At 47.9% G+C, this 25,672-nt stretch overlaps 1 protein-coding gene across 2 annotated transcripts in view; it reads right to left on the bottom strand.

Annotated features, from left to right (window-relative positions):
* ttyh2 (tweety family member 2) overlaps nt 1-24,037 on the bottom strand; it is a 107,405-nt gene extending 83,368 nt beyond the window's left edge. Inside the window, exon 1 of one of the 2 annotated variants that reach the window (XM_055654152.1) lies at nt 23,803-24,037. In XM_055654152.1, coding sequence (XP_055510127.1) covers nt 23,803-23,928 — 126 coding nt within the window. In that variant the 5' untranslated portion in view covers nt 23,929-24,037. The remainder of the gene's footprint in view (nt 1-23,802) is intronic. The other variant, XM_055654151.1, reaches the window with a different exon arrangement.
* Nucleotides 24,038-25,672: the final 1,635 nt, after the last annotated feature.

Raw genomic sequence — 25,672 nt, 5'->3', positions numbered from 1 at the left:
AGGAAGGGGGGGCATAGATAGTGAAGTGGCTGAGGCAAACCTTCACCGCCCTCCCTCACAATACCACTACTGTGTGCGGCATTTCACTACCCATGGTCTCCTGTTTATACCAAGTGTTCCTGTCACCCTCTCCACTCCTCCCCCTTCTCCACAACCTGACCCGCATAACAAATAGTGCCCAGTAATGTATTCTGATCCATTTTCCTCCCTTCCTGTGAAGTAACCAGAAGCCAGCTGCTACAAAGACCACATCTGGCAAAGTAGCCAAGACTGACAACCAGCTCCCATATATCTGATCATAGGACATGGGTTAGTAACATACAGATCCATTAGCTATTTTCTACTGCACCAGATTCAAATGGCATTTTCCATGGTTTCCATTAATACAATATTTCATTTTTGATATGAAAAAAATCATGTATACAGATGATGATATGACAAAGTGCTCAAAGTGAACTATCTGATGTCGCTGAAAGAGCTTGTGTTACCAACTCTTGGTCATAGTCTCAGCCTTTGCTCAGGAGCCTTCCCCACACTACATAGTGATGAGTCTGTTCTCTCTTAAGAAACTTCAGCCAACAAATCTTAGCTGTCTTACTAAGACTGGGTCAGGCGTGGGCAAATGAGGATGAGCTTGGATAGTGCATCCTGGACAGCATAGTCAGGTACAGGGAAAGGTAAGGTTTAGAGGGATATGGGTCAAATGCAGGCAAACAGGACCAGCTTAGATCGGATATCAGTTTCCTGCTGTATGACTCTCTGGTTGCTTTGCTCCAAGTGCTGCCTTTTTGATGAGTTAATAAATTACTGCCCTGACTTCCCTGAAACAAAACTGAGAATGACCCAAAACCATTTGATTAAAAAAAAAATCATAATTTTATTCCTTGCTCGAGGTGGAATTCAACTGAGAAATTCATTGCAGCGTTTTGTGTAAAGTAACAGTGAAAGATAGTCAAAAGTATTTAAATATGACGATGTTGTAACATCCCAGGATTATGAAAGTCATGAATGCAATTCTTTTCACACTGGCCTTTTGAGGCGCCTTGGTCTGTGTACCAACTGTTTTTGACCTAGACTGCGATACCCATTTTTATGAACAAACCCGTTGAATCCTGAAAACCCGTCTTTTTTTTAAGACAATCCTCTGACCACGTGGTGAGGTTGAGCAACAATAAAGCATCACGCTCTGGGACCAATGTGTGCCATCCCTACAAAACACCTCCAAAAGCCTGTGGCAGCTGGCAAAGGTGATTCAGACTGTCAGCAAGTTCAATGATTTGGAACCTGACATCCATAAATACTTTAAAAATGTTTTAACTATTTCATTTGATTTTAAAAACTTCAAATCACGTAGTACTTGAGTAACTAAAGAGATTTTTTTTAATCCAAGCCAACATGTTTCCCTTTTATTCTCTTTGCAAATGAATAGCTTGCTGGTCTTCTGCCAAGTCTAGATTGGCGCAGAAACCAAGAACATGACCCCAGCTTAACTGTTGAGAAATCCTAGCGAGATTGAGCCTGAATGCAACAAGTTGGAGACTTCTGCATTTGCTGCGAGTCCTGAAACTTCCTGTGATGTCAAAGTATGGGCCAATGCATTTCAAAATGAAGACGAATCAGGGCTGCTTTTCTACTTTCCCCCTATTTACACCAAAGTATATGTTATAACAAGGTTATTCTTTTTTTTTTAAACCCATGGGGCAATAGGTTTATAGCAGAGGGAACCCAGAGGAACTGTGAAAAAGTATAGGAATGCGAGTTTGCATCTTGAAATAAATGGAATTTAGAAAATAAGTCTGTATTCATCCAACCACTTTAAAAATGTACAAAGTTCATTTCAAGCCACATGGACACCACATACAAAAGATGAAGTAATCCACAGGCAGAGACAAAAATATCACAAGACTTCAAGTCACGCAGCGGCTAATAACGCTGATAAATCCCCAGGGCCTGATGGTCTGCATATTTAAGGAGGTTGCTCCAGAACTCGTGGACGCATTGGTGGTCATTTTCCAATGTTCTATAGATTCAGGATCAGTTCCTGTGGATGCTAGATAATGTTATCCCACTTTTTAAGGAGGGAAAGTGAAAACAGGGAATTATAGACCAGTTAGCCTTGTGGTGGGGTAGATGCTGGTGTCAATTATAAAAGATGAAATAGCGGCACATTTGAATAGCAGTAAAAAGATCGGTCCGATCAGCATGGATTTACGAAGGGGTAATCATGCCTGACTAATCTTCTGGAATTTTTTGAGGATGTAACTGGGAAAATGGACAAAGGAGAGCCAGTGGATGTAGTGTACCTGGACTTTCAGAAAGCCTTTGATAAGGTCCCACATAGGAGATTAATGGGCAAAATTAGAGCACATGATGTTGGGGGTAGGGTACAAATGTAAGATTTGAGAAGTTTTCCCTCATGCTACAATCAACAAAACCAAAGAGCTGCATTTTGGACATTTTTTTATACGGGACTGGGACTGAGAGAGAGAAAAGCTGCAATCAGTTTTAACAAGGGATGTCACAATCAGTGGGGCCCAAGATGGCCGCGGGACCTCGTGACCAGCCACAAAAGCGAAACCTCAGAGCCCAGTCTCTGCAAAGTCACGGCCTGAACAATAGATGGATATTGGCCGTGCAGAAACCCCCAAAACCAGGTCGAAGTCCAGACACTGGGGCGCTGACATCAGCAGGCATCACAATGCCCCAAGCCGACCTACATAATTAATCTCATTAAGGGAGCACAATAGCTCATAGAAACCTACCTGGCCGGTGATGGGAAAACCAGTTAAACCCATCACCTCTTATCGAGAAACAAATTAACAGACCGTCTAGCCATCACCGGTACTCCCGGACATAACGCAGAACAAAGAGAGAGCTCGAAACCCATCTTGTAAGCAAAGAGATCCCGAGATCTGGCGGGAGATAGGACGGGTCAGGATTAGAATAACTGGCCATGATTTTTGGGTTTAAGAAAAGAAAAAAGGAGCAAGACACGGAAGGAGTCACTGAACGAATCTGGAGACTTGCGGAGAGAGAGAGAGGACACAGGACAGCGCTTAAAAAGTACACGGTGTCTAGTGTGACCCACACTCCGGCTGGAGTCCCCGCCACGTAGAAAGAAAAGGAAAGCAGTAGGACCCCTGGGCGAGGTGAACCCCAGGGACCACCCTAAAGACCGAGACGACCGCCGACGACCCTTCCACAGCCACCTAATCGGAGGAAGCAGCACGACCAGCCAGTAACCTCAGTAATCGTCCCATGGTGAGCATGTATCCCGATCCTGCACATCCTGGACATAGTTTAGTGTAGAGGGGAGGGGGAGGGGGTTATATTAACGTGGGTGTAAGTGTAGATGTGCTGGCAAATTTTACGATGTGCTGTACGTTCCCCATCCCGCACTCAAGTATTGTATCGTAGTTATTGCGTCTATGATCCCAAAACAGGAACTGTAATTATGCATACGCCTTATAGAACTGTGTCAAAGTATTCATGTCCCGTAGTCCCAACCGCTAAATAAAAGTTTTTTTCATGTTTAAACCCTGGCCTTCAAATCTGGTCTGGTTGAATTTTCTGCACTATCAACGCTCCTGCAACTAAGTCCAGTGTCTAGAACCGTAGGGGGTGAGTGGGTCGAGCCACTCACGGGGAACCAGTGTGCGCGGCCTGGTCGAGGGACCAGAGCAAACCACAGGGACCTTAGGTCGGGCGAAAGTTCGACGCAGAAAAACCTTACACAAACATGGATAGAAAATTGGTTGGAAGACAGGAAACAAAGAATAAGGATTAACGGGTCCCATTTCAGAATGGCAGGCAGTGACTAGTGGGGTACTGCAAGGCTTGGTGCTGGGATCGCAGCTATTAACAACATACATTAATGATTTAGATGAAGGGGTTAAAAGTAACATTAGGAAATTTGCAGATGACACAAAGCTGGGTGGAAGTGTGAACTGTGAGAAGAATGCTATGAGAATGCAGGGTAACTAGGACAGGTTGGGTGAGTGGGCAGATGCACGCGCAGATGCAGTTTAATGTGGATAAATATGAGGTTATCCACTTTGGTGGCAAGAACAGGAAGGCAGATTATTATCTGAATGGTGTCAAGTTCGGAATCGGGGAAGTACAACAAGATCTGGTTGTACTTGTACATCAGTCACTGAAAGTAAGCATGCAGGTACAGCAGGCAGTGAAGACAGATAATGGCATGTTGGCCTTCATAACAAGAGGAGTTGAGTGTAGGAGCAAAGAGGTCCTTCTGCAGTCGTACAGGGCCCTGGTGAGATGACACCTGGAGAATTATGTGCAGTTTTGGTCTCTAGATGTGAGGAAGGACATTCTCGTTATTGAGGGAGCGCAGCGTAGGTTCACGAGTTTAATTCCCAGGATGGCTGGAATGTTGAAAGACATATGTTGAAAGAATGGAGCGACTGGGCTTGTATACAGTGGAATTGAGAATGAGAGGGGATCTTATTGAAAAAGATTATTAAGGGATTGGACACGCTAGAGGCGGGAAACATGTTTCCGATGTTAGGGGAGTGGAGAACCAGGGGAGTAGAGAACCAGTTAAGAATAAGGGGTAGGCCATTTCGAACAGAGATGAGGAAAAACATTTTCACCCAGAGTTGTGAATCTGTAGAATTCAGTGGCAGTGGAAGTCGATTCTCTGGATGCTTTCAAGAGAGTTAGATAGAGCTCTTAAAGATAGCGGAGTCAAGGGATATGGGGAGAAGGCAAGAACGGGGTACTGATTGTGGATGATCAGCCATGATCACAATGAATGGCGGTGCTGGCTCAAAGAGCCAAAGACCTACTCGTGCACCTATTGTCTATTGACTTCAGACGTAACAGTAGCTCACTTCAAGGTTTCTATCTCAATGACGGATACAAAACAATGGTGCGCAGAAAAGTGTGCCCCAACCTTACATCTTCAACATGTCTCCTTAGAGACTTGATGAATTATTTAAAAATGCAGTCACACTTTTAACATCAGGATACAAACAGTCATAAACAATAGACAATAGGTGCAGGAGTAGGCCATTCAGCCCCTTGAGCCAGCACTGCCATTAACTGTGATCATGGCTGATTATCCACATTCAGTACCCCGTTCCTGCCTTCTCACCATATATGAATGTAAGAGAAAGGGAACATACCATCATGCCACCTGCATCATTTAAAAAGATCAAAGCTGATCCTCTGCCTCAGATCCACATCACCATTTGATCACCATGTGTCCAATTCCCTTCATGCCCCATATTACATCACATTCAACCGTGCATACACTCAAAAACTCACCATTAACATCCCAAGGTGCAGGATTCCGAAAAGATCATTACCAAATCATCTCATTACTAAACGATTGAAATTGCAGATTGACAATGTGATCCTCTCCTAGACTCTTTTAATCTAATACCAACCTTAACCTCCTTAATTAGCCAAGGGCTGATTTTATATCTCAGTAGATTAAACATTTTTTGGGAATGTTGAAACACTTGGCATTGTTCAGCACAAAATTAATAATGTTGATTTGTTTTCATTGACATTAGTTACAACAGATAACGAAACTTTCTTCACATGGCAGCTTATACATGGAAAATTTTCTTTAACACCTAATCTAAAGGAGGGTTTCAGGTAAATGCAATACTTCCTTAAGACTGCCCCAAAATGTTACCTTTATTTATTTATTTTATTCCGTTAAAATGCCCAAAATATTTAAAGAAAAATGGAATACACAAAGGGAATGTTAGCAACGTGGTGACATTACTGAACAAGTATCCAAAGTCCAGGACTATTGATCCAGAGATTTGATTGCAAAAACTACCAGAATAGCAGAATCAAAAGCTGGTATTTATGGAGATCTTGAAACCACCAGATTACTGTAAACCCCATTTGGCTCCCTGATCTTTAGCTCGTCTGGCAGTCCCTTTAGAAAATGGAGGCACTGCAGCCTGTTCCACGATTCAGCAAGATTACTGCCAATTTGATCTGTCATCTTATTTCTACTGAGTAGGAAAGAACTGCAGATGCTGGTTTAAATTGAAGGTAGACACAAAATGCTGGAGTAACTCAGCAGGCAGGCAGCATCTCTGGAGTGAAGGAATGGGTGACATTATCTCTACTTTCCTGTTCAATCCCCATAACCCTTGATAAAACTATACAATAATACATCACTACCCGAGATATATTTGACCTCAATGAAAATTTCAGTAACCTTGAGCAGAAGATGGTGCTCATCATTTTTAAACGGCATCTCCTTTTTCTGACACTACATTCCCGCCATTCCACATTCTCCCAAAAGGAAAACAGCATCACCTTTGGCAAGTATTTTCAATTAATAACCTATCGTTCTTCTCAACTCTGATTGTTATCATTGAACACAGAAGAGTAGTGCTCAAGAACAGCCCCTTCAGCTCTTGGAGCACGGTGCAAACATGTTGCAAAGTTAAACTAATCTCCTCTGCCCAGACGTGATCCATATTCCAACATATCCTTCTGCCTATCCAAAAGCCTCTTAAACACCACTATCGTGTCTGCCTGCACCACCACCCCCGGCAGCCCTTTCCAGGCACTCACTGCTTTCTGTTTAAAAAAGAACTTGGCCTGAACATCTCCTTTCAAGTTGCCCCTCTCATATTAAAGCTATGCCCTTTATATGCCCCTCTCATATTAAAGCTATGCCCTTTAGTATTTGACATTTTCATCCTGGGAAAAAGATTCTGACTGTCTATCTCTGTGCCTCTCATAATTTGATTAACTTCTATCAAGTCTCTAAGAACCTCCATGGAAAACAATCCCAAGTTTTACCAACCTCTCCTTGTAGCTAATACCCTGTAATCCAGGCAGGATTCTGGTAAACCTATTGTGAGCCTGGAAATCCTTTAAAATCCATTCTGCTCATCCTTTCAATTTAAGATATCCCCTTCAACCCATGAATCAACTTTGTGAATATTCTCTGATCAGCCTCCAGTTACTATATCCTCCCTTAAATAATGAATATTCTCTGAACAGCCTCCAATGTAACTATATTCTTCCTTAAATAAACGAAGCATCACCCCCTGAAGAGCTTAATACGTTCCACACACGCTTTCATAGGGAGAACACTGATGCGCCTTCCCGAGCCCCCATACGCCCTGATGTTATTACAGTCACGGTCACAGAGGCCGACGTCAGAAGATCCTTCACGGGGGGTGAACCCTCAGAAAGCGCCTGGATCTGATGGTATAGAAACATAGAAATTAGGTGCAGGAGTAGGCCATTCGGCCCTTTGAGCCTGCACTGCCATTCAATATGATCATGGCTGATCATCCCCGGTATACCCGGTTGAGTTCTCAAAACTTGTGCAGACTGGATGGTGTTTTTAGACATATTCAACCTCTCACTACTGAGGTCTGAGGTTCCCACCTGCTGTAAGAGAGCATCAATAATACCGGTGTCCAAGAAGAATAAGGTGACGCGCCTCAACGACCATCGACCAGTGGCACTAGTGTCCATGGTGATGAAGTGCCTTGAAAGGGAACGGGTGGCCACTAGCCAGTGTAGCAGTAGGCAGGTAGTGCAGGAGTCCCCTGCGGTCATCTCCCTCCTAAACAGATATACCATTTTGGATACTGTTGGGGGAGATGGCTCATCAGGGGAAGGCAGCAGCAGGCAAGTTCATGGCACCGTGGGTGGCTCTGTGGCACAGGAGGGGAGGAAAAAGAGTCGAAGGGCTATAGTAATAGGGTATTCAATTGTAAGGGGAATAGATAGGCGTTTCTGCGGCCGCAAACGTGACTCCAGGATGGTATGTTGCCTCCCTGGTGCAAGGGTCATGGATATCTCTGAGCGGCTGCAGAACATTCTGGATGGGGAGGGTGAACAGCCAGTTGTCGTGGTGCACATTGGCACCAACGATATAGGTAAAAAACAGGATGAGGTCCTACAAGGTGAATTTAGGGAACTAAGGGATAAACTTAAAAGTAGGACCTCAAAGGTAATAATCTCTGGATTACTACCAGTGCCACGTGCTAGTCAGAGTAGAAATAGGAAGATATTTCAGTTGAATACGTGGCTTGAAAAATGGTGCAAGGGGGAGGGATTCAAATTTCTAGAGCATTGTAACCAATTCTGGGGGAGGTGGGATCAGTACAAACAGGACGGTCTGCACCTGGGCTGGTATGGAACCAATGTCCTTGGGGGAGTGTTTGCTAGTGCTGTCGGGGAGGATTTAAACTAAAGTGGCAGGAGGATGGGAGCATGAGCAGAGAGACAGAGGGGTGTAAAAATGAGGGTAGAAGCAATAGGTAGCAATGTGAAAAGTAAAAGTGGCAGGCAGACAAATCCAGGGCAAAAATCAAAAGGGCCACTTTTCCACATAATTGTACAAGGGGTAAGTAAGAGTGTTGTAAAAACAAGCCTGAAGGCTTTGTGTCTCAATGCAAGGAGCATTCGTAATAAGGTAGATGAGTTGAATGTGCAGATAGTTATTAATGAATATGATATAGTTAGGATCACGGAGACATGGCTCCAGGGTAACCAAGGCTGGGAGCTGAACATCCAGGGATATTCAATATTCAGGAGGGATAGACAGAAAGGAAAAGGAGGTGGGGTCGCGCTGCTGGTTAGAGAGGAGATTAACGCAATAGAAAGGAAGGACATTAGCTTGGAGGATGTGGAATCAATATGGGAAGAGCTGCGAAACACTAAGGGGCAGAAAACGCTAGTGGGAGTTGTGTACAGGCCAACTAACAGTGGTAGTGGAGTTGAGGATGGCATCAAACAGGAAATTAGAAATGCGTGCAAAGGTAAAATAGTTATAATGAGCGACTTCAATCTACATATAGATTGGGTGAATCATATTGGCAGGGGTGCTGAGGAAGAGGATTTCTTGGAATGTATGCGGGATAGTTTTCTAAACCAACATGTAGAGGAACCAACGAGAGAGCAGGCTATTCTAGACTGGGTATTGAGTAATGAGCAGTTTTGTTGTGCGTGGCCCCTTGGGCAAGAGTGATCATAATATGGTTGAGTTCTTCATTAGGATGGAGAGTGGCATAGTTAATTCAGAAACAAGGGTTCTGAACTTAAAGAAAGGTAACTTTGAAGGTATGAGACGTGAATTGGCCAAGATAGATTGGCAATTGATTCTTAAAGGGTTGACGGTGGATATGCAATGGAAGGCATTTAAAGACCGCATGGATGAACTACAACAATTGTTCATCCCAGTTTGGCAAAAGAATAAATCAGGGAAGGTAGTGCATCCGTGGATAACAAGGGAAATCAGGGATAGTATCAGAACAAAAGATGAAGCATACAAATTAGCCAGAAAAAGCAGCCTACCAGAGGACTGGGAGAAGTTCAGAGTCCAGCAGAGGAGGACAAAGGACTTAATTAGGAAAGGGAAAATAAATTATGAAAGAAAACTGGCAGGGAACATAAAAACTGACTGCAAAAGCTTTTATAGATATGCGAAGAGAAAAAGATTAGTTAAAACAAGTGTGGGTCCCTTAGTCAGAAACAGGTGAATTGATCATGGGGAACATGGCAGACCAAATGAATAACTACTTTGGTTCTGTCTTCACTAAGGAAGACATAAATAGTTTGCCAGAAATAGCAGGGGTCAAATGAGATGGAGGAGCTGAGTGAAATGCAGGTTAGTCGGGAAGTGATGTTAGGTAAATTGAATGGATTAAAGGCCGATTATTCCCCAGGGCAGATAGGCTGCATCCCAGAGTGTTTAAGGAAGTAACCCCAGAAATCGTGGATGCATTAGTGATAATTTTTCAAAACTCTTTAGATTATGGAGGGTAGCTAATGTAACCCCACTTTTTAAAAAGGGAGGGAGAGAGAAAACGGGGAATGACAGACCAGTTAGTTTAACATCGGTAGTGAGGAAAATGCTAGAATCAGTTATTAAAGATGGGATAGCAGCATATTTGTAAAGTTGTGAAATCATTGGACAAAGTCAGCATGGATTTATGAAAGGTAAATCATGTTTGACGAATCTTATAGAATTTTTTGAGGATGTAACTAGTAGAGTGGATAAGGGCGAACCAGTGGATGTGTTATATCTGGACATTCAGAAGGCTTTCGACAAGGTCCCACATAAGAGATTAGTATGCAAACTTAAAACACACGGTATTGGGGATTCAGTATTGATGTGGATAGAGAACTGGCTGGCAGACAGGAGCAAAGAGTAGGAGTAAATGGGTCCTTTTCAGAATGGCAGGCAGTGACTAGTGGGGTACCGCAAGCCTCAGTGCTGGGACCCCAGCTATTTACAATATATATTAATGATTTGGACGAGGGAATTGAATGCAACATCTCCAAGTTTGCGGATGACACGAAGCTGGGTGGCAGTGTTAGCTGTGAGGAGGATGCTAGGAGGCTGCAAGGTGACTTGGATAGGTTGCGTGAGTGGGCAAATGCATGGCAGATGCAGTGTAATGTGGATAAATGTGAGGTTATCCACTTTGGTGGCAAGAACAGGAAAGTAGACTTTTATCTGAATGGTGGCTGATTAGGAAAAGGAGAGGTGCAACGAGATCTGGGTGTCATGGTACAGCAGTCATTGAAAGTAGGCATGCAGGTGCAGCAGGCAGTGAAGAAAGCGAATGGTATGTTAGCATTCATAGTAACAGGATTTGAGTATAGGAGCAGGAAGGTTCCACTGCAGTTGTACAGGGCCTTGGAGAGACCACACCTGGAGTATTGAGTACAGTTTTGGTCTCCTAATCTGAGGAAAGACCCCAAAATTTAAAAAAAACAGCTCTCAGCCATAAACGTTTGATGTCACAATGCAACGTTCCATCGTGTGATGTCACAATGCCCAATGCTCACAGATGTCCAATCGGAATGGATCCATTTACATATGCCTTTGCAGCAGCCGCAGCCCCAAAGCCTGTGTCGAAGCGTGTCATCATGTGTGTGGGAATAGAGAAAGAGGATTGGGGGTGATAGGGAATGGGGAACAGGGGTATTGTCCCTACCCCTCCCTCTTCCACTCTCCCTCCCCACTATTTCCCCTCTCCCCCTCCCTTACCCCATCTCACTCCTCCCCCACACACTACTCTCCCCCCTCCCCCATCCCCCTCTCTCCCCCCTCCCCCATCCGTCTCCCCCTTCCCTCCCCCACCTCCTTCCTTCTCTCCCCCACCCCCTTCCCCCCTCTTCCCCCTCCTTTCCCCCTCCATCCACACTCTTCCCCCACTACCCCCCTACCCCATCTCCGTCCTCACCCCCTCCCCCTCCCCCACCCCTCTCTCCCCCCTCCCCCCCCCTATCTCCTCCCCCTCTCACCCCTCTCCCCCTCCTCGTCCCACCCCCATCCCTCCCTCCCCCCCCGTCCATCTTTCACCACTCCCCCTACCCCTCCCTCCCCACTTCCACTTCTCTCCCCTTACCCCCCCCCTCTCCCTCTGTCCCCCCCCCCCTTTCTCCCCCTCCCTCCCCCCTCCCCCTTCTCCTCTGTCCCTCTTCTACCCCCCCCCCCTTCCCCCTCCTTCCATATTCTTCCACTTCTATCCCCCCCCCCTCGCCCTCCCACTCTCCCCCCCACCCCCCCTCCCTCCCATACCTCATCTCCCTCCTCCCCTCCCTCCCCCATCCTTCCCCCATACCTCTCCCATCGCTCTCTCCTCCCCTCCCCACCCCTCTCCATCTCTCGCTCTCCTCAGCCCTCTCCCTCTCTCTCCCCTCCTCCTCCCCACCCCATCCCTCTCTCTCCCCACCCCCCCCTTCTCTCTCCCCGCTCTTTTCCCCCCTCCCTCCACACTCTTCCCCCCTCTCTCCCCTACCCCATCTCCCTCCGCCTCCTCCCCTCTCTCCCCCCCTACCCCCCTCCCTTGCCAAAGACATTCTTGCCATAGAGGGAGTACAGAGAAGGTTAACCAGACTTGATTCCTGGGATGTCAGGGCTTTCATATGAAGAAAGACTGGATAAACTCGGCTTGTACTCGCTAGAATTTAGATGATTGAGGGGGGATCTTATAGAAACTTACAAAATTCTTAAGGGGTTGGATAGGCTATATGCAGGAAGATTGTTCCCGATGTTGGGGAACAGAACAGAACAAGGGGTCACAGTTTAAGGATAAGGGGGGAATCTTTTAGGACCGAGATGAGAGAAACATTTTTCACACAGAGAGTGGCGAATCTCTGGAATTCTCTGCCACAGAAGGTAGTTGAGGCCAGTTCATTGGCTATATTTAAGAGGTAGTTAGATGTGGCCCTTGTGGCTAAAGGGATCAGGGGGTATGGAGAGAAGGCAGGTACGGGATACTGAGTTGGATGATCAGCCATGATCAAATTGAATGGCGGTGCAAGCTCGAAATGGCCTACTCCTGCACCTAATTTCTGTGTTTCCCCTCTCCTCACCCCTCCACCCCCCCTCCTCCTCCTCCCACCCATCCCTCTCTCCCCCACCCTCTTCCCCTCTCTACCCCACTCACCCCCTTCCCCTTCCCTCTTTCCTCTCGCCCCATTCCCCCTGCCCCTCTCTCCACCACTCCCCCAACCCTCCCTCCCCACTCTTCCACTTCTCTCCCTACTCTTCTCCCCCTCCATCCCCACTTCCACTCCTCCCCCCCCCCCACTTCTTTCCCCCTCTCTCCGCCCACCCCTCTCCCCCTCCCTCCACACTCTTCCCCCTCCCTCCCCAACCCCATCTCCCACCTCTTTCCCCCCTCCCCCCCCCCTCTCCCCCCCTCCCCCATCCTTCTCTCCTCCCATCCCCCACCCCTCTCCTCACCCATCTCCCTCTCCTCTCTCCTTGCCCACCTCCTCCTCCTACCCCCATCCCTCTCTCCCTCACCCCCCTTCTCCCTCCCCCACACTCTTCCCCTCTCTCCCCTACGCCATCTCCCTCCCCCCCCCCCCCTCCCTCTCTCCTCCTCCTCCCCCTCCCCCTCCCCCCTCACCCCCATCCCTCTCTCCCACCCCCTTCTCCCTCCCCACTCTTCCCCCCTCTCTCGTCCACCCCATCTCATTCCTCCCCCTCCCCTCCCCACCCCTCTCTCCTCCTCCCTCTGCATCTCCCTCTCCTCCCCCTCCCTGCTCCCCCCCCACCCCTTCCCTTACCCCCCACCCCCCCACCTAATCTCTCCCCCTGCCCCTACCCCTGTCCCTCTTACCCACCCTACCCTACCCCCCTCTCCCCCTCTACTCTTCCCATTTCTCCCCCCTTACCCCACACCTCTCCCTCCCCTACCCCTCTCTCTCCCCCTCTTCCACCACTCCCCCTACCCCTCCCTCCCACTTCCCCACTTCCCCCTACACCCCGTACACCCTCTCTCCCCCCTCCTCCCCATTCTTCCACCTCCCCCCACCCCCATCCCCTCCCTCATCTCCCTCCCCCACCCCCTCTCTCTCCCCCCTCCGTTCCCTCTCCCTCCACCCCACTCTTCCCCCTACCTCTCCCTCCACATTCTTCCCCCTCCCCTCCATCCTCCCTTCTTCTCCCCACCCTCTTTCCCCCCTCCCCCCACCCCTCTCTCCCCCCTCCCCCCCCCCCCCACCCTCTCTCACCCCCTCCAGCGCCCCTCTCTCCTCCTCCCCCCTTTCCCCCCTCTCTCCTCACCCCTCTCACGTCAACCCGCACACCCCCTCTCTCCCCCCACCTCTCCCCCTACCCATTTCTGCCTCTTCCACCACTCCCCCTACCCCTCTTCCGCACTCTTATCCTCCCCCCTTCCCTCACCACTATTCCCCCTCTCACTCTCTCCCCCACCCCCCCCCACCCTCCCTACCCCTCCTCTCTCCCCCCTCCTTCTCTCTCCCCCTCCCCTCCCTCCTCCTCTCCTCCCTTCCTTCCCCCCCCACTCCTCCTCCTCTTCTTCCCCCCCTCTTCACTCCCCTCCTCCTTCCCCCCTCTCTGCACCCCTCCCCCAACCTTCTCCCACCTCTCCCTCCCCCCCACTTCCCCCCCCTCTCTTGCCACCACTCCCCCCTCGCTCCCCCTCTCCCACCTCTCTCCCCCCCCTCTCTCCCTCCACTCTCCTCTCCCCTCCCCCTCTCCCCCGTTTTTCTCCTCCCCCTACCCCTCACCCCTCCCCCTTCCCCCCACCTGTGTGTGTGGTATGTGGTTGGTGTGAGTGTGAGCCGCAGCTGAATGGGTCTGCACTTGTTCTAGTTGTGTGTGTGTGTGTGTGTGTGTGTGTGTATGGGGGGGGGGGGGGTGGCTAATGAACTCAGTCAGTGAAGCTGTGGTTAGAGAGTGTGAGGCCTCGCATCCTCGGCACTTCTGAGACGCCGGCTCTGTCGCACTGGCTGTTCTCCCGCTGCTGGAAAAGCAGCGGTTGAAGATGCAATGTTTGGCTTGAGGCAGCGAGCCGGGCCGGGCACCAGCGGCAGGGAAAAATATCGCCGTTTTTGGAGCATAGGCGGGCGTCAGCAGCCGCCAGCAGGAGGCGACAAAATGCGGGAGTGGGGGGGGGTGTGGAGGATTTTATTTTAAAAATGGGTACATAAAAAAATTTAAATGTTTTGAGGAATGCACAATTGAATGTAAAAGTGAATGAGCTAGCGAAATGGAATAAATGACGGAGTTTCATGACGGAATGCTGGCGGGCCAAGGAATCAAAGGCCGAATCTGGCACCCATAAACACACACACACAGAAACACACACACAGAAACACACACACACACAGAAACACACACACAGAAATGGCAAAAACGGGAAAGTGGCAAAAACGGGAAAGCAGATTATTATCTAAACGGTGGCCGATTGGGAAAGGGGGAGATGCAGCGAGACCTGGGTGTCATGGTACACCAGTCATTGAAGGTAGGCATGCAGGTGCAGCAGGCAGTAAAGAAAGCGAATGGCATGTTGGCTTTCATAGCAAGAGGATTTGAGTATAGGAGCAGGGAGGTTCTACTGCAGTTGTATAGGGTCTTGGTGAGACCACACCTGGAGTATTGCATGCAGTTCTGGTCCCCAAATCTGAGGAAGGACATTATTGCCATAGAGGGAGTGCAGAGAAGGTTCACCAGACTGATTCCTGGGATGTCAGGACTGTCTTATGAAGAAAGACTGGATAGACTTGGTTTATACTCTCTAGAATTTAGGAGATTGAGAGGGGATCTTATAGAAACTTACAAAATTCTTAAGGGGTTGGACAGGCTAGATGCAGGAAGATTGTTCCCGATGTTGGGGAAGTCCAGGACAAGGGGTCACAGCTTAAGGATAAGGGGGAAATCCTTTAAAACCGAGATGAGGAGAACTTTTTTCACACAGAGAGTGGTGAATCTCTGGAACTCTCTGCCACAGAGGGTAGTTGAGGCCAGTTCATTGGCTATATTTAAGAGGGAGTTAGATGTGGCCCTTGTGGCCAAGGGGATCAGAGGGTATGGAGAGAAGGCAGGTACGGGATACTGAGTTGGATGATCAGCCATGATCATATTAAATGGTGGTGCAGGCTCGAAGGGCCGAATGGCCTACTCCTGCACCTAATTTCTATGTTTCTATGTCTATGTTTCTATGAAATACACACACACACCTTTTCTTTTCTCTCTCTCGTTTGTCATTATTATACTATGTTTGCATATTCTGTTATGCTGCAGCAAGTAAGAATTTAATTGTTCTATCTGGGGCATATGACAATAAAACACTCTTGACTCTCTTGACTCTTGAGGCTGGAACTGGATTTAGTGTTCCAGTTCTAGACCTACAAGACCTCCCTGCTCTTATTCCACATTATTTGCTGAATGTGTACGTAGGCTTAAAAAAGGGCCACAATGTGCTGGAGTAACTCAGCAGGTCAAGCAGCACCTCTGGAGAACATGAATAGGTGACATTTCAGGTTGGGACCATTCTTCAGACCCAAAATGTCACCTATCCATGCTATCCAGAGATGCTGCCTAATCCGCTGAATTACTCCTTTTGTGTAAACCAACATCTGCAGTTCCTTGTTTCTATGTGTCTCTAGGATTTCTATTCTTTAAGTATGAAAACACCCAAACCCTTCTGCACAGAAGCATTCTGTCATCTCTCTCCATTCTGCTTCTCCACTGTTCCAACCAAGATGGACAATCTCACGTGTCCACACTTCATCTGTCAAATTCCCCCCCACTCTGTTAACCAGTCTATGTCCCCTGACAAACTTTGGGCCATACTAACACCTTCCTTTCCCAACATCTTTGTGTCAGCTGCAAATGCTGTGATTTCATTTAATTCATTAATTACCAACCTGGAAAGAAAAATTTAGGCTAGCTATTTTCACTTGATTAACCAATCCTCTATTCTAATATTATCTAATTGCAGTCAGTCACGTTACTGATTTAAATTGTGCCCCCTCCTCTTCATATTATTTATATTTGGCTGGCTTTCCATGCCACTCAGGCAAGGGCAGACCTATTTGCCCTAGACCTCCAGAATGTTCTCCATCCTATCATTAATTCCCACCTCTTGTCCTGTAGCAAATGAGGATAAAGGTGAAAACCATGACTGCCAGGTTCAAGAACGGTTTCTTCCCATTAGGCTCTTGAACACCGACCTCAGCAACTGTGATCTCCTTTGGACTAATTCTTTAGTTACAATACGGATTTCTGCTTTGCACGATTATGGTTATTAATTTGCCGTATTCTTTGTGTGTTCTTGTGTGTACCTGTGTGTTCTTGTGTGTAGAAACATAGAAAATAGGTGCAGGAGTAGGCCATTCGGCCTTTCGAGCCTGCACCGCCATTCAATATGATCATGGCAGATCATCCAACTCAGTATCCTGTACCTGCCTTCTCTCCATACCCCTGATGCCTTTAGCCACAAGGGCCACATCTAACTCCCTCTTAAATATAGCCAATGAACTGGCCTCAACTACTTTCTGTGGCAGAGAATTCCAGAGATTCACCACCCTCTGTATGAAAAATGTTTTTCTCATCTCTGTCCTAAAAGATTTCCCCCTTATCCTTAAATTATCCAGACCCCTTGTTCTGGACTTCCCCAACATCGGGAACAATCTTCCTGCACCTAGCCTGTCCAACCCCTTAAGAATTTTGTAAGTTTCTATAAGATCCCCCCTCAATCTTCTAAATTCTAGCAAGTACCTGTGTGTTCTTGTGTGTACCTGTGTGTTCTTGCGTTTATGGGTCTGTTCAGCTGCAGCAAGTAAGAATTTCATTGTTGGTGCATATGACAATTAAACACTTGATCATGGCTTTGAAATGCCTGGTTGATTATTCAGAAGACAATTTAAAGCAACAATATAGTTCAGGTGGCTAGCTTACAATTAATGATACATATATTTTCTGGGAGAGAATTCCAAATTTTCACAAACATAGATTCTTACTCCCCTAAAAGAGAAAACATGTCATAGCAGCTGCCTGCTAACCTCTTCAGAGATGTGTGCATTTCAATTAAATCAACTCTTATCCTGAGTTGAGTTCAACTACTGAACTCCTCTCGTCTCAACCTCTTCATTATACACTCTGTTTGCAAACGTTCACTTCACCAGGTCTAAAGGTTAATATATTTAAAAAATATCTTTATCTCATTATATAACGATGAACGTATTATAGCTTATTCTGTTTATTCTCTGCCCTTGACTCCCTTCTGAACATTTTGAAGACATCCTGCTAACAATGAGCTCAATAGACGCACTGCCAGCAACTCAATGATAAATGGGAAAGCCTCTGTAAATCACTGGATTATTTCCTTTAACACGAGAAGATTTTCCTCAACATTGGACAAACTATCACATTTCATGTCACAGAACAACTGACACATATCATAATACCCGCAATATCATTATTTTACAGAAACCGTACTCCATGCCAAATCATGTTACAATAGGGACATTCTTGTCAAAACTGACATACTACACGCACAAACTTTGTTAACAAATCATTAACTCAAGTCATGTGCATGTCCAGGGAAATTCGTGATCCTTTGGGATTGCTGATATTTAAGTCTTTAAACATTTCAGATTGAAGACTTTACATCCAACTAATGTGAACTTTCAAAACTGTTCACATGCTTAAAGAAAACTTGCAAAAGTTAAAGCAAAGGGATCCTTGAAGTTGAATGTGAATTTTGCAGCCAGATGATGGCTTTGGCCGTTCTCCTAAAACAGACTTTTGGAACGATGAATGTTTTGCTTGCTTCCACCGTGAGCGATGGTTAACAAGGCCAGGGCAGGGTCTGCAGACTCTTTCACAGACAGGGTAGGAGGTGGCTGACATTAGAGGTGAATGAGGGTTTTTCATGCCGCTACCTGTGCAAGAGTGCCTGCTCCCAATACATGGCCTTGAGTTCTCAATCCCATTCTGGACACCCTGTCTGCACTTTGAACAGTTATGGGCCAGATAGTTCCATGAGTTAGTGGAGATGTTGCATTTCTTCAAGGAAACTTTGATCACACCTTTGAACATTTTCCTTTGAACACCTTAAAATGTGCTCCCGCAGCAGAGTGCTTGATTTTGAGGTCCATTCCCATCCTTGATAAATTATTTGTAGAACAGGCTTGCCATAACAAGTGAAGAACACAACACGTGCCCCATCTGTGGCGATCTCCCTTATTCAAACACTGTCACCTGTTCGATGCTATCATCACTACAGTGAAGGACTCGAAGTTCACAAGATCAAAGCCATAATATGCACCAGACAGCAGGGTTAACCACTACCTAATTTAATTTATTACGCATATCAATCTGCCTCAAAACATGTAACATAACTGCTGCCACAGTCAGATCAAGTCAAGAGTCAAAAGTATTTAATTGCCATATGTACTGGCAACATAACAATGACATTTTTACTTACTGCAGCTTTATAGGTCCATTAATAACACAGATAAATATACATTAATTAATAATATGCATTTATTAACCAATAATACTAGGTAAGTAGACCATGACAGTGCAAAGCCAAAGTCCGTAGTGTCACTAAAACAAGGTCATTGGAGATCATAGTCTTTGAGGAAGGTCGGTGTTCGAGAGTCTGATGTCAAAGTTCTCGAGGACCCCACAAAAGTAGCTCTTTAGACTTTGGGGATACAGTGTGGAAACAGGCCTTTCGGTCCACTCCAACCAGCGATCATCCCCTTACACTAGCACTCTCCGACACACTAGTGACAATTTACAATTTTTACCAAAGGTGACTAACCTACAAACCTGTACATCTTTAGAGTGTGGGATGAAACTGGAACACCCGGACAAAACCCATGTGGTCACAGGGAGAGCGTACAAACTCTGAACAGACAGCACCCGCAATCAGGATTGAACCTGGGTCTCTGGCGCTGCAAGGCGCAATTGCTCCATCACTGCGCCATTGTATACCTCTTCTCAGACTACCTGCCTACTAGGTTGGTGGGGGCGTTGCAAGCCGGCAGCCCTGCTAGCAGCGTGTCAGTTTTTTCAACTTTTTTATTTTTTTTAGTGTGTTTAAATGTATGTTTTTAATGTTTCTCTGTGTGTCTTGTGTGGGGGGTGGTGTGGGGGGGTAAGGGAGAAACCGTTTTGGCCGTCTCCTCCGCAGAGAGACGACTTTTCACATTGAGGATCGGTGTGGCCTTTCCCGGAGACGTGCCCAGGGCTCCAGCGGCGGGCGCAGCGCGGACTCTCAGCGTGGAGCGGGCGAGCCCTCACCGGAGGGGAGCGCACCGTTCGCTGGCCCGCGGCAGCCTGAAGCCGCGGTCCGCAGCCTGGGATCCCTCGTTGGGGACACGGGAGAAGAAACTCTGACTGCCGTCACGCGGCCTACTTCTACCGCGGGCACGTCGTGGACATACTATCAGGAGCGGGGTCCCTCGCCGGGGACCCCTGGAGGGGAGCTTTGACCGCCGGCCCTGCAGTCTGCGGTGCTTCTGGCTGCGGCGCGGCGGGAACTTTAAAACTCTGACCGCCGGCCTGCAGCCTACACCAACCTGAAGCCGCGGTCTCCGGTGGGGGAGTCACAGTTTCAGGCCTTACCTTGACTTTCATTCATCTGGATGCCCGCAGCGACTGCTGCGGAGGATTGAGATCCCGACCACGGGGGAATATGGAGGAGGACTGGCCAAATGTTGTGACTTCCACCACAGTGATGAATGCTGTTAAATGTGTTAAATTTTAATTGTGTTTTTGTGTGTTCTTTTTCATTGTACCGCTGTTGGCAAATTCATTTCACTTGCACTTTATGTGCAAGTGACGAATAAAACTTACTGTATTGATTGTATTGTACTTCCGGCATACTGGAGCAACAAAATGTTCGCAGATTACAGCCTGTTGTGTAGTCGGCTAAAACTGAATGTGAAGAAACTCCAAGCTTCTCTACCAATAAAATCCAGGATTGGTTTGATGAAATTGACCGGGAGGGTAAGGAGTAAATCCACGGAAATCTGGACTATTCCTGGATTGGAAATGTCAACTTTCATTCATGGGGAAAAGTAAAGCTCTACTGGAGGCATGGATGCAGCAGATGGTGGATGGAGACAGTGCAGGCCACTTGCTGACAACCATGACATGGATGTATCCCTAAGCACTGCTAAAGCCCAAACACTCAAGATCCACGCTATGAGAGCAAAACACAAAGTGCCAGAGGATGTCAGCAGGTTTGGTCGGCAGCATTGAGGAGGTAATGGACAGACATTTCGAGTTGGGACCCTTCTTTGGACTGATGGAACTATGCGGGAGGGGGGGGGGGGGGGGGAAATCTCCTACTCTCTCCCCTCTTTTCTCCCTCAATGCCAATGTGTGTTATATTTTAGAGCCATTGAAAAACATAGATCATAGAACAGTATAGCACGGAAACAGGCCCTTGAACTCACAATGTCCGTGCCAATCATGATGCCAAGTTAAACTAATCACCCCAGCCTCCATGTGATCCCTATTCCCTGCACCTCCATACACCTATCCAAAACCCTCTTAAAACCACTTTGGTATCTGCCTCCACAACCATTCCTGGCCAGATGTTCCAGGCATCCACCACTCTCTGTATAAAAAAAAAAAACTTGCTGGACACATCTCCTTTAAATTTTGCCCCTTTTGTCACTTTAAATCTATGCCCTCTAGTATTTGATATTTTCTTCTGGAAAAAAGTTCTGACCGTCTAGCCTATCTATGCCTCTCATAATTTTATATACTTCAATTCTGTAGGTTTCCTTCTGCATCAAAGGTCTGAGAGGCCACTGCAATGGGCAAAGATTCCCAGCTTGGATTTTAAGAGCCACCCTCTCGCTGTGTATCCCCAAGCATCCTGACATGATCTGATCTTTATCCGAAGAGTGGGTCCTCCTGCTGAGAACCAAGCAGCAAAGCTGTGTGCATTGGCAGGGCCCAACACAATGTTATCAGTTGATGTGGGTGGGCTGGAACTAGTGTTGAGCTCTTGAAACTGTTTTTGAAAACAGTTCTGCCATCTATCAAAGCAGAGAAGGATTTTGAATGATTCAGATCGTCTCAACTTTCAGACACACAAAACCAGTAAAATAAAGAAAACAATTAAAAAAAATTAAAATATTTAAAATGCATGAAATAAATCCATTTAAATACTGAAACATTAAAGTGACAAATATACAATTTAGCCTTCTTATCTTGATCCTAGGCAGCCCGACAATTGCTGTCCAGATGAATGAGCAGTCAGATACTGTGCCAGGTTTAACTTGGCGCATGATCTGAGAAGCAATTCCCCCGAGCAAATGCCGAGAAATGCCGGCAAGTTCCTGCTCCACTGCTGGACTCCACGCAGACTGCAGCTGTGAGATGGCCATCAGAGATCGACCCGCTCACCCACACGGAAGTCCCAAATCTGTCAGCACTTGCAGGGGTAAATGGTGCCAGGAAATTACTAGGAGGCTGGTCACTTTTGTAGATCATAGAACAGCACAACACAGCAGCAGACCCTTCGACCCACCATGTCTATGCAGAACATGATGCCAAGACTAAATCTTATCTACCTACCAATAATCCATTTTCCCTCTATTCCATGCATATTGATGTGCCTTCCAAAAGTCTCTTAAACACCACTATCATATCTGCCTCAGCCACCATTCCCAGAAGCCCGTTCCAGACACTCACCACCATAATTGCCTTGCGCATTACTTTTAAACTTTGCCCAGCAGTCCTTCCAGGGAAGACAGAGGTTCATGTGCATCTCCTCTAACCTGATTTACTGCCTCCAGTGTTTTCAATATGGTCTCCTGGACATCGGCAATATCAAGCATAGACTCGGCGACCGTTTTGCAAAACATTTGCACTCAAATCTGCCAAGGCCTATTGGATCTCCCGATTGCTAATCATTTTAACTCCCCTTTCCATACTGACCATTCTGTCCTGAGCCTCACTTGCGAGTCAGGCCACACACAAACTGGAGAAACAACACCTCATTTTCCGTTCAGTTAGCTTACAACCCATATGTATGATCATTGAATTTGCCAATTCTAGCTAACTACAAACCCCCTCCATCGCACGCACACCCCCTTTCCCCATACCCCACTTGATTCATCTATTTCTCCCCTCCTCCTCACTTTCCACCCACCCCAATTAGTCTGAAGTTTCATTTTTAAAGCTCTGCCCTCTAGCCTTTGATTTGGTTTTGTCTGGGTGCTGCGGTCTCCTCCCACATTCCAAAGAACGTACAGGTTTGTAGGTTAATTGACCAGTAAATTGTAAAAAAGATTTTCCCTCGTGTGTAGGATAATGTTAATGGGATGATTGCTGGTCGGCGCGGACACAGTGGGCCGAAGAGTCAGTTTCCACGCTGTATGTCTAAAGAGTAAAAAGTCTCTCCTTTTACCCAATACCGCCAAGCATTATTCTGGTAACCCTCAATTTAAAACCTCTGTTCATAAAAAAACCCAATATTGCAATATATTTCCAGTTCTTACATTAAGGCTCCTTGTAAAGTAACATTGTAAAAACCTATGTTAGTTACATATATCACAGCACATTTTGTTTTTTTAAATCTTTTTGGAAACAATTTCAGAGTTAGTTCAGACTAAAGATGGAGATGCGACTCTGAGGCCGAATGGTCAGTTTCAACTTCGCACACCCATTAGCTCTGCACTGTGCATTGAGTCCAATTTCTTTATCGTCTGACTTTACACCAACTGTTCGTCACACATGTGCCCAAACAGGGTGACATGGAACAAGGAAAGAGGCTCTTGTCACGTCTGCAAGGAGTCAGATTTCTCCAGATGTTTCTGTCCTTTCAACTCAGCCAATATTATAGAGCTTACATTTTTACTTAAACTACACTAAAACAGCTGCTTGCAAATCTTGCAGGAAATTGAAAAATGATAGTGGCCCTTCTGAACACAGACAGCTTTTCAGAGCGAACAGAGATGGGAAGAGCAGGAAAGAAAACTATAGATAGGAGGGGAAACAGATTGGAAAATGGAGTTAATGGGGAGACTGAGGTCAAAGAGGAGTGGTGATGGAAAGTGTGAGACAAAAGAGGGACAGCGGGAGGAATTGGCAGTGGAATGGAAAGAACGGGGGGGGGGGGGGTCAGGATTCAGACAAATGGAGAATGAGTGCTCAGGGAAAGGGGCAGGGTGGGGGGGTCTGGCAGTTCAAGGATTCGGGCGGAGAACGACAATGAGTGGGACGGGGAGGGCGGAGGGAGGGGTGTGACGGGGAAGAAGAGGCAAGAGGGGAAGAGGGGAGCCGAAGGAGGGGACTGGATGAGTGAAGAGGGAACGGCGTGGGATTGATGACGGGAGGGACGGAGGGGGTCTGAAGGTGTCAAGTTGGGGTGCCATGGGGGGGGGGGGGGGGAGGGGGAGGGGTGGGGGGTGAGGGGGGAGAGATTGTGAGTGAGGGGGGTAAGAGTGGGCGAGGAGTGGAAGTGAGGGGACGGATTGAGGAGGGCGATGGGTTGAGGAGGGGTAAGGGAGGTGTGGGCGAGGGGCAAGGTCCACGCTGACCTGCTGGTAGTCCGGTTCCTGCGGGCGGAAGGCTCCGTCCCCTGGCTGCAGGCGCAGGTTGAAGTGGGGGAAGTTGTGCAGCCAGTAGGTCCACCACGGCGCGATGTAGTCGAAGCGGGACGCCATGGCGGAGGCCCGATCCCCGGCCTCTCCCCGACCCCCAGCTACACCCCGATCCCGGGCCCCGGCAGCAGCTCCAACTACGACCGGTCGGTCGGTCGCCCTCAGTCAGCGGCAGCGGCAGCGGCAGCGCGTGTCCGAGGCGCGGTCCCGGTGGCTGCCCCGCGCGCCCACTGGCGGTGGAAGACAAGGCGCCTGTTTCTCGCGCCCGCGCGCGCCGGCAAGACACTGATTCCTTGCACGGAGCCCGGGCACGAGCCGTGTCCAGATAAAACCAGGCGGCCCTTTAACGGTCGCGCAACAAGTAGAATACATTGACCAGCCTCTTGCCTCGACGCTTCCTCCCGAGCTGGTAGAAACATAGAAAACTGGTCAGGAGAGTGGTCATATCGGGGAATGTGGGGAGAAGGCAGGCACGGGTTATTAAGTGGAGACGATCAGCCATGATCACAATGAACGGCGGTGCTGGCTCGAAGGGCCGAATGGCCTCCTCCTGCACCTATTTACTATGTTTCTATGAAAGGGGGGCACGAGTAATTGTGACTTCAGTATCTTCCGACCAATTACTCCCTATGATCAGTGTAGGACGGATCTACAGATGCCGTCTTAAACCGGAAGGGTCTCGATCAAAAACCTATTCCTTTTCTCCGGAGGTGCTGGCTGACCCGCTGAGTTACTCCAGCTGTTTGTGTCTATCTCCTTTTGATCACTGATGCATTGAAGAACATATCAATCTCCTCGGTGAAGATCTTAAATAACTTGGTCTCCACTGCTCTCTGTGATGAAGCGCTCCACGGGTTCATCACCATCTGGGTGGAAAAATAATCATGCCTGGATGGCATAGCACCCTGAGCCACCAGCAACAACCTCCCACCATCATGTCTGTTGGTCCAGTTATCTATCTTCTATCTTCTATCTATCTATCTTTCTATATATAATAAATTACTAAAAGTCTGTTCTTGACCGGTTTTGGCTTTCTGTGCTGCGATTTCCGAGAGTACGCCGCCACCTACGGCCGTCATTTTTGGCCACCTCGCTCAGAGCCCCCCTCCGCCGCATGTGTGCCGAGGGTTTTTCACGTCGATGAAAATTGACAGAGATATTAATGTTTTTACAAAATTCCCCATTCTCTCTGCTGCCCCTGCTGGAGGGAGGGGGAGGGACTATAAAACCAGGAAGTGGTGTGCCTCAATCAGTCTCTGCAAGTGGTGTGCCTCAATCAGAACTCTGAATGACACTGACAAATGTCTACAGCACTGTGAGTACCCTTAATTTGGTTTGAAAATGAAAATATGGTTAGAGGTAAAAAAGCACTGCCTGCAAATGGTTTTTTTGTTTTGGGTTGAAGTAAAAAGGCACTCTCCCCCCCCCCCCCCCTCTCCTCCTCCTCCCCCCCCCCCCCCCCCTCCTCCCCCTCCCCCCCCTCCTCCTCCCCCCCCCCCCCCTCTCCTCCTCCTCCCCCCCCCCCTCTCCTCCTCCCCCCCCCCTCTCTCCTCCTCCTCCCCCCCCTCTCTCCTCCTCCCCCCCCCTCCTCCTCCCCCCCCTCTCCTCCCCCCCCTCTCTCTCCCTCCCCCCCCTCTCTCCTCCTCCCTCCCCCTCTCTCCCCCCCCTCCTCCTCCTCTCCCCCCTCCCCCTCTCTCCCTCTCCCTCCTCGTCTCTCCTCCTCCCTCCTCCTCTCTCCCCCTCCCGCCTCCTCCTCTCTCACACTCCTCCACCTCACCACTCCCTCTCTCTCCTCCTCTCCGCCTCT

The sequence above is a fragment of the Leucoraja erinacea genome, chromosome 23 (assembly GCF_028641065.1).
Source record: "Leucoraja erinacea ecotype New England chromosome 23, Leri_hhj_1, whole genome shotgun sequence".
In the NCBI taxonomy this organism is placed as follows: Eukaryota; Metazoa; Chordata; class Chondrichthyes; order Rajiformes; family Rajidae; genus Leucoraja; species Leucoraja erinaceus.
The sequence above is the reverse complement of the archived record's forward strand: the minus strand, read 5'-3'. Positions and strand labels throughout refer to the sequence as shown.